General features: G+C 38.6%; 1 protein-coding gene and 1 long non-coding RNA gene across 4 annotated transcripts in view; both read left to right on the forward strand.

Moving 5' to 3' along the window:
- Positions 1 to 73: 73 nt before the first annotated feature.
- LOC111669468 (uncharacterized) overlaps positions 74 to 9,857 on the forward strand; it is a 14,009-nt gene continuing 4,225 nt past the window's right edge. The window contains exons 1-3 of one of the 3 annotated variants that reach the window (XR_002761794.2): positions 74 to 940; positions 2,934 to 3,063; positions 3,153 to 4,600. This is a non-coding gene — a long non-coding RNA (uncharacterized LOC111669468). Of the gene's footprint in view, positions 941 to 2,589; positions 3,064 to 3,152; positions 4,601 to 9,857 lie in introns of those variants that run through there. The other 2 variants (XR_015438428.1, XR_015438429.1) reach the window with 2 other exon arrangements.
- Positions 6,422 to 9,857, forward strand: LOC147817964 (uncharacterized). The gene is made up of 6 exons (XM_087179181.1): positions 6,422 to 6,468; positions 7,285 to 7,436; positions 8,576 to 8,631; positions 8,746 to 8,826; positions 9,432 to 9,530; positions 9,755 to 9,857. Exons 3-6 carry the CDS (start codon positions 8,588 to 8,590, stop codon positions 9,855 to 9,857), a joined length of 327 nt encoding a protein of 108 aa, XP_087035307.1. The 5' UTR covers positions 6,422 to 6,468; positions 7,285 to 7,436; positions 8,576 to 8,587.

Below are 9,857 nucleotides of genomic sequence, written 5' to 3' on the forward strand. Positions count from 1 at the left end.
CATTATTTGTATGTTATCATACTGTATGTTTATTTATTCTAGAAATGTGACATGTTCATTTGTTTGTTCACAAGCAGAACAATTGTAGTTAGTTGGTTACATTTCAGATCATTATTATTATGACAGCTATAATTTTCTTTCATTTAATTGTCCTAATCTGAGTTCAGTGTTAAAAGTCAAATTCATTTACCAGTAAATATACATTAAATTAAGGGACAGACCATTTGAGTTTTTTGAAGTTATCCAAAGAATCTGAATTTAAGAGAAAGCATGTGACCACAACAGCAGTAATCAGGTGACGGTTCCCTGTGTTAGTCAGTATCTGCTGCTGCTTAGATAAACTGTTGAAGCGCTGTGCTACTAGAAAGTCAGAGAACTGCCACAGACAAGAGACAAAGACATGGAAAACTCTTTCAAGGTCACTGGTTAAAAAATAAAATAACAATGAAATCAACTTCCTGACTTTAAGTATCATTTTCATAGATTTTTACTTAAGACTGTATCACCTGACATTCCCATATGTCCATTAGAGATGATGTTATTTAAGGGAGACCCTCACAAGTTACTTGACAGTTGTTGAGACAGGATGCAAACAGCTGAACAGCTGAGCCAAACTCCCACATCATGGATGTTCAATGAGAACTTTGTGATTTGCAGTGTCAAAGGCAATTTATAGACAATATTGTATTGTATGTAATTCAATGGGGCCGACTCTGTCTGGGGTATAAGATACTGTAGGTTTGTTCAAATAAGGTCATTACTATCATTTGCACTAAAGATATCACATATGTCAAAGTGGATAAAGATTTCTGTAGATAGAAGGTGGTTTCCAAACACCTTCAACACCTTCCATTATAAAAACTTTGAAATTGTATTTTGTAACTAAATTCCAATTTTTCTGTGTCATCTTTTTCTGTTTAGATCGAGAGGCAAAGACACGGTAAGAGTTTCCTCTGCAGCCAAGTGTTGCAGTAAGAAGCTTTATCTCAGAGCTCAGCTTTTCTTTTATCTAACGACTTCAATAAAACATACAGTATCTCACAAAAGTGAGTACACCCCCTCACATTTTTGCAAATATTTTATTATATCTTTTCATGGGACAATACTATAGAAATGAAACTTTGATATAACTTAAAGTAGTGAGTGTACAGCTTGTATAGCAGTATAGATTTACTGTCCTCTGAAAATAACTCAACACACAGCCATTAATGTCTAAACAGCTGGCAACACAAGTGAGTACACCTCACAGTGAACATGTCCAAACTGTGCCCAATTGTGTCGTTGTCCCTCCCTGGTGTCATGTGACTCGTTAGTGTTACAAAGTTACAGGTGTGAATGGGGAGCAGGGCTTTTAAATTTGGTGTTTTCTCTCTCATACTCTCATACTGGTCACTGGATATTCAACATGGCGCCTCATGGCAAAGAACTCTCTGAGGATCTGAAAAATGGAATTGTTGCTCTTCATAAAGATGGCCTAGGCTATAAGAAGATTCTTAACACCCTGAAACAGCTACAGCACGGTGGCCAAGATCATACAGCGGTTTTCCAGGACAGGTTCCACTCAGACCAGGCCTTGCTATGGTCGACCAAAGAAGTTGAGTCCACGTGTTTAGTGTCATATCCAGAGGTTGGCTTCAAAAAATAGACGAATGAGTGCTGCCTGCATTGCTGCAGAGGTTGTGGAAGTGGGGGGGTCAGCCTGTCAATGCTCAGACCATACGCCGCACACTGCATCAAATCGTTCTGCATGTCCGTCGTCCCAGAAGGAAGCCTCTTCTGAAGCTGATGCACAAGAAAGCCTGCAAAGAGTTTGCTGAAGACAAGCAGTCCAAGAGCATGGATTACTGGAACCATGTCCTGTGGTCTGACGAGACCAAGATAAACTTGTTTGGCTCAGATGGTGTCAAGCGTGTGTGTGGCGGCACCCTGGCGAGGAGTACAAAGACAACTGTGTCTTGCCTACAGTCAAGCATGGTGGTGATAGCGTCATGGTCTGGGGCTCCATGAGTGCTGCCGGCACTGGGGAGCTGCAGTTCATTGAGGGAAACATGAATTCAAACATGTACTGTGACATTCTGAAGCAGAGCATGATCCCCTCCCTTCGGAAAAAAAGGGCCGCAGGGCAGTTTTCCAACATGATAACGACCCCAAACACACCTCCAAGATGACAACTGCCTTGCCGAGGAAGCTGAAGGTAAAGGTGATGGACTGGCCAAGAATGTCTCCAGACCTAAACCCAATTGAGCACCTGTGGGGCATCCTCAGGCGGAAGGTGGAGGAGCGCAAGGTGTCTAACATCCACCAGCTCCGTGATGTCATCATGGAGGAGTGGAAGAAGATTCCAGTAGCAACCTGTGCAGCTCTGGTGAATTCCATGCCCAAGAGGGTTAAGGCAGTGCTAGATGATAATGGTGGTCACACAAAATATTGACAGTTTGGGCACAATTTGGACATGTTCACTGTGAGGTGTACTCACTTGTGTTGCCAGCTGTTTAGACATTAATGGCTGTGTGTTGAGTTATTTTCAGAGGACAGTAAATCTATTCTGCTATACAAGCTGTACACTCACTACTTTAAGTTATATCAAAGTTTCATCTTTTTAGTGTTGTCCCCTGAAAAGATATAATAAAATATTTGCAAAAATGTGAGGGGTGCACTCACTTTTGTGAGATACTGTACATTGTCTGCCACGGTCTAAAAATGTAATAGGATTGTTGAGAAATGCAAATCATGAAGTAAAACAGATTATATTTCTGTGGATTTGATGGTAAAGGAAGGTAAAAAGTGCTGTTTCTTTTCCTTTTGATATTTCAAATGATGGATTAGTTAGACTTAATATACACTGTTGGCCACTTCAGATACTTTGCATCAATCACAAATTATACTTGTCAGTTTGTGTTGATCATGACATTCATCTTCATGTGTCCTCTCAGACTCTGCTTTCTAAAATAGAAAGCATTGTTGCAGATCTAATGAAATGTGAGGCTTCGCCAGTTGTCGTTGCAGTTTCCCTCGTTGTGACAGCAGTAGTTCTCTGTTTCGTCGGCAGTCTTTTTACCCGAGGTACTGCATTTTTCTGATCATTTCTCTAACGTATTACTGATAAACATACTTAAATATTTGCTGATCAGGGAAATCATTTTATTTTTCAGAGAGGGGGGCGACTCCAGAGGTGAAAATTGTGCTGCCGAGCTATTCAGGAGAAGGGAAGATCACAGCAGAAACGGATAAGATGCTGAAGCAAGTTATTGAAGAACTAAAAAAGGAAGTGGAAACAAGGGTTCGATCAGAAATTCAAGCAAAGAAAGATACAAGCGAAGCTACAGAAAGTTCTGGATTCATCATGTCTATAATCAGGTTTTTTTTTCGATGGTTAATTGTTCTTTTTCTTTTTCTTTTTTTTTATATTTTGCAATTCTATATTTATTGGATAGTTGAGGACATTCCACCATTTACAGACATATAGCCCTGTTATTACAGAGAGAGTAAGAGAGAAATCAGCAGTAAATGATCAGTATGGCTAAGAGCCCTTCCTTTCTCAACATCCTTTTTCTTTTTTTTTTTTTAAACAACATGTATTCAGTAGAATTTCCTATAACTATTTTACAATTCTAAAAAGGGATGTATTTTAACCCATGTGTGCATTAATATGTTGGGAGACAATCCAGTAAGTTATCTACATTTCAAGACAAAAAAATGACAAGAAATGAATATATACTGTAGCGGATGTACCTGTCCTGGCATCAGTCACAAGCCATTAAAGAAGTTAATTGTAAGGACATGCAGAGTTATGGACCCAAAATTGACACTTTCTTACTCTTCCCACCATCAATCTTTAAAATTGATAGGAAAAAGAGACAAAGGACCCTTCTCCCACAAACAGACCATGCTTTTAGCATGTCAGAGAGATACACAACCAGACCATGGGTCAAAGGGTCAGCTCCAGAGGATCAATGAATGGACACCAGGCAACTGGAGAATATAGGCAAAATCTCCCATTTGTAACAATAAGACTCTCTCTAATGATATTTGATTGTTTCTTTTTTAGGAAAAGTAATACCATAAGAACTGATTATCACTAAGCCACATTCCAATCTGAGGAAGAATATAGAATTAAATATCTAACTGTTCTGTAACTCATGAGATGTTTCTATGTAATAGCTCTCTTCTCCAAGTGGAAACACAGGAGGAGACGGGTGACGCCCAAGAAACGTGCGTCTGCCCCCAGGGGAACAGTCGTGATCAATTCACACATTGCTCTGTAGCTCTGTAGCTATGTAGCTCCAAGCTCCAAGCTCCAAGCCCAGCTCTGAATCATCGGCTCTTAGCTTTAAGCTGCTAGCCACAAAAACTCATGGCTCTTAGCCACAGGCTTTTGTCTGCGTCTTTTATTCTTTCTTTGCTACATGCTACAAGTAACATTCTTTTTGTCTACACACGCTAACAGAACCAAAACAACAGAAGTGCTTAATAAGTCATTAATGAGAAGTGAATAATTTTGTTACTTTTGATTATTATCATGTTTTCCTTCTTGAAGATTTTTGACAGTTTTAAGTCATCTGGTCAACGCCAGTTTAATAAATTTCTTTATTTACACCCAGTTGTTGTCCTGTTGTGTTCTTTTGACGTAGAGGCCGGAGATCCATTGAATCGAGAAGTCATGGCTTCTGATATGAGATTGATTAATTTATGTTTTAATAAAACATTACTAAGATTTTAAGTCGAAAAACAAAAGTGCAAGGAGGGTGGTGATTTAAAAAGCCTTTATTTTCTCATGGCTTTATTATAACAATAATAACATGCCTATGCGTTTCAGCCATTACTGTAGGCCTTCATCTGGGCAAGTATAAAATGGCCACCGTTGGGCTCTTCCATTTATAAGGTAGCATTGATCAGAATGGACAGAGAAGTTTTAACATGATAGGTCCAGGCAGTCATATGGCAGACTCTTCAATTTGCAGGTTGGCAAACAATCACATGGTCAGCATGAACAGGTGTAGTCCATAACAATTAAAATCACAAAATCAACCATGTCAAACAGAGAGAACAAACAACAAATTGATATATATATATACATAACATCCTAGAACATCTCAATATTTCAGTACACTTGAAGAAGGCATCAAATAGTACTTTCGAGAGTCTCTTTCTCTGGGGCCCAAGAAATGAGATTCCTCAGTCAACAAGATTTACAAAGAAGCAACTTTTACAAAAAAGGAGAGAAATCAAGTTCCACATTTAAACCTGGAAATCAAATAGCTTTCAAAGTATATATCCAGAACGATTCTCTTTGTAAGAGCCGTTTCAATCTCTCTCCACCCCGTATTGAATGTTTTATAATATAAAACATGCATATAAAATGTATATGTTCTATGCCAGAAATCTTTAGTGTGTGTAGTCCTTATAAAGTGCTTATGTTCAGCCCGTCTTGCTTTAAGTTTACACTTAGTTCTCCCAATATAAAAACAACCACAAGGACATTCAAGTCTGTAAACTACATATGATGTATTGCAATTAATAAATGACCTTATGTTATACTTATGACCTGATGTAATGTCAGTAAAGGAGTTGATGTTAGTAGTTACCTGCTCTAGTACTTCACCAGGTTTTCTGCTGCACAGGGGTAAAGCAGCTTTTCAGCTCTTCTAAAGCTGGAAAAAGCTTCTCTAAGTGAACTGTCACTTTTCAAAATATCCCACTTTCTTACAATGATTTGTGTATTTCTGTTTGATTCATTGCTGTAGTGTGTCACGAAGTACACCGGATTTGAATTTGGTTCTGTTGGCAGTCTTGTGTATTTTAGGAAGCATGTAAAAAGAAGGGATTCTTGGGCTGTTGCACAATAGAAAATCACATTCTTTTTGTGTAATCCACTCGCCTGTAGGAGCATTTCTCTCAATTCAGTTTTAATTTGCTCTGTTTGGCTAGACAATAAAGGTTCATAGTACTCACGGTTATCCAGCATGGCCTCTATGTACTTGTCTCTGCCCCACACCACTACTGCCCATCATTTATCAGCTCTTTTGATTATGATGTTTTCATTAGTTGAGAGCAATTTTATTGCCTCTGTTGACGAATTAAAGTCACTTTTTCTCTTAGATGTAAAGACTTTGTCCACTTCATATGTCACTTTTTTTGTAGAAAGTGTTCAGAGTGTGATTAGATATGTTAGGCAAGAATGTGGCCATTTTATACTTGCCCCGATGAAGGCCTAATGGCTGAAACTTGTATGTTTTTATTGTTGTAATGAAGCCAGGAGAAAATAAAGGCTTTTTAAATCATGAAAGGTGTTCTCTTCCTCAAAATGACTGAGGTAAAAGCTGCTGCAGATGGATGTAAACTGTGCGATACAGCTTTAAGCGGACGTGCACGCTACCGCGGACAGCATTCACATTTGGCAGAGTCACTTTCCAGGAACCCTGTAGCTCAGTCAGGCAAACGAGCTGCAGAAGGAAAACGACTGGAGAGGCAAGTGTTTGTTTCAGTGCAGTTGTCTTGTTTAACAAAAACAAAGAGCCACTATTTTTGAATCACTTTAAAGTAGAAATGTTTCACCACCCTCTTGAGTGCCTCAGATTTTTGCCAAGAATCCATTTCTGAGATTTAATTTCATGTGTCAAAAGTCTAATGTAAACTTGTGTCTGGTCTGAACATTGTTTGGGGGAGTAAACAGTGTGAACAGATTTTGCAAAACAGTCATGTTTGTCACATATAGTAACATATTCAGGGGAACTCTCATCATTTCTAAATTTCAGTTTAAATTACATTAAATTAAAGTTTGACGCCCCCTGACGTGACCCTTATAAAGAAGGTGACGCATTACAGGCAGAATGCGTATGGAATTTCATACCACTGGCACTGCCTGTAATGAGTCAGTGGCATGAACCAGAGAAAGGTGACTTTATACTATTTATAGTATACTCAACACATAGGCTACGAAAACTTTATTTATATGGTAATAGCAGACATGTCTTTGTGAATCTTTAATGTTTATTGAAACGGAATAATCACAATTGTGGCCGTAGAAGAGTGCAATTTAAATGGCTTAATCAGGCCCGACATTAAGCCTCTGCATGATCAACAGTATAGTATTGTTCCCAGTGTTTTTGTGTGTTTGGTATTTCTACCATCCTTTTTATACTTGGAAACAAGCCTGTTATTAACATGATTTATGGATAGGTTAGGCTGTATATAAAGGAATAAATGATCGGAAATGATCCTTATGATTTATGATTATTTTAGCTGCCCTGTGCGCCAGATTATAACCACTCAAGTCCATTTCAGCTGCTGTGATACCTTCTGCCAGAAAGTGATCACAGCATCTGCCTTCTTCTCAAGCGGCCATGCGGACAGCATTCACATTTGGCAGAGTCACTTTCCAGGAACCCTGTAGCAAAGTCAGGCAAACGAGCTGCAGCAGGAAAACGACTGGAGAGGCAAGTGTTTGTTTCAGTGCAGTTGTCTTGTTAAATACAAAGAGCCACTATTTTTGAATCACTTTAAAGTAGAAATGTTTCTCTTTTCACTCAGTCGGCGTTGTCACATCCTGGACTGCAGTTGTTCTTGTATGACGCAGTAGCTACTGACCAACTTCCTCAAAGAAAGGGTCACTTCTCCTGTTGAAAGACCTATCGTTAGTGTTATAATGTAATGTAACCAGAGCTGGACAAAGTACACAAATGCATTAGTAGAGTCAGAATATGGATATTCAGAGTATAGATATACATCCTGGTCAAATATTCCTCCAATACAAGTGAAAGTTGTTTAGTTAGATTTTTACTTGAGTTAAAGTACTGGAGTACTACATTTTAAAATACCTCAGTATTCAAAAGTACATTTTTCTATCAACATATTGTTGTATTGTTCCACATTTACTGAACCTAATGACTCTGAAACAACCTGCTGACGGACTGACTGACTGACTGACTGACTGACTGACTGACTGACTGTAGAATCTGGAGAATAAAAGCTTGTAGAATATGATACAAAGACTTAAGACATGGACATAAAAACAACTGACTTCCTCAAAGAAAGGGTCACTTCTCATATTGAAAGATTTCTACTGACCTGTAGAATAAACAGCTGGTAGAATATCATAAGTCTGTGATAATGGCTATAAAAACACAACTCCAACAAAAGGAGACATTGTCATTTTTTTAAGGCAGTGATGGAGTTTGGTCGTGGTGAAAAATGAAAGGAATTCTTCTTTATTTCTAAAATTTCAAACCTGGACTTAAGATAAAGCTGTGGTGCTCGGGTGAATCCTCTGGCTCATCTTTATCTGACGTAGCTCTGTTTCAAGTAAACAGTACTTGTACTTGTACTTGTACTTGTACTTGAAATGTAGTGAAGTCAAAAGTACAACAATTGTCTTTCAGTGTAGTGGAACAAAAGTCATAAGTTTCCAAAAAAGTGTATATTCAAGTGAAATACATATTCTCAAGAAATATGATTAAGTACATGAACTCAAGTAAATGTGCTTCATCACTGTCCACCCCTGAATGTAACATGTAGGCTAATTTGTCTGCAATGCCACATGTCTGTCTTTTTTATCTCCTTTCATGGTTGTGAACAGTGAAAAGACAAGATGCAACCATTGCCAGGAAACAGGACGACCTTTCCCCGTCAAAGGTCAGGCTGTAAAATGTTCTGACTGTCCTCAGCATTATACCTTTCTTGTTGCTGGATTTCATACTGTAGACTGCAGTTTCTGTTTCAAGTGATATGATGCCATATGCTCTGCAGGGAGAAATCTACTCGCAAGTATGTTGCCACTCTGCCGGACACTGGCTACCAGAGCGGCTATGGCACTGATAGCGGCCTGAGGTAATAAGATAGTAGAAGTAAAATGATCCTACTATTGTACTGTAGCAATAACTTTGTCAAAGTGGCAATATATTGATTTATAGCTGTAGAGTATCTGTGCTAAGGGATATAAATGTACTGTGCTAAGCAAAACTAAATATCTCATAATGTTAAGAGACAGTAGGAATTAGAAAATCGAATAAAGACTTCATTATGAGTGCACTTTGCCAGAGATACAAACATGTACCTGCCAGTCTCTATGGCTGCAGATGTAAGTGCAATAGAAATTTAACCTGATTGAAGAAGAAAGATATTTACAAGCTCTTTGATTTAAATGTGACGTGGCCATGATGGCTCGTGATTTTGCTGTGAAAAGCAGGTTTTTCTCACCAAAGGGGCACAATGCAGAAAAGAAAGGTTTCCACAGAAATGGCACTGAGACAGGAATGGCTGGTGTTTAGTATGTCTCTTTGTAAAGCTGCTAGTATGAGGAGGATAGAATGAACATTATGTCTATGAGGCATTTTCACATTAAAAATAAGAGAAATTCTGATGACACATCAAAGGTTGATAATTCAAATTATTCATCTCCATATACTCAGTATTTTCTTTGTGTTTTTTTTAAGTGATATTCGCTCCACATGTAGCTCCACTCAGACCATAACAGAGAGTGACAGGTCCCGGGATACACCTCCATTTTTTCAAGACAAACCCAGACGTGTAAGGTAAGCTGACAGCTAAGGAGGATTCATTATTTGTATGTTATCATGCTGTATGTTTATTTATTCTAGAAATGTGACATGTTCATTTGTTTGTTCAACTTTCCCCGTCCAAGGTCAGGCTGTAAAATGTTCTGACTGTCCTCAGCATTATACCTTTCTTGTTTCTGGATTTCATACTGTAGACTGCAGTTTCTGTTTCAAGTGATATGATGCCATATGCTCTGCAGGGAGAAATCTACTCACATGTTAGCTCCTCCCTCGGCTCCTGTTTGCCCTCTGCCGGACTATGGCTACCAGAGCGACTTTGGCTCTGATAGCGGCCTGAGGTAA

Source organism: Seriola lalandi, unplaced genomic scaffold (assembly GCF_002814215.2).
Source record: "Seriola lalandi dorsalis isolate HSWRI2012SDOR001 ecotype SW California unplaced genomic scaffold, Sedor1 jcf7180002054795, whole genome shotgun sequence".
In the NCBI taxonomy this organism is placed as follows: domain Eukaryota; kingdom Metazoa; phylum Chordata; class Actinopteri; order Carangiformes; family Carangidae; genus Seriola; species Seriola lalandi.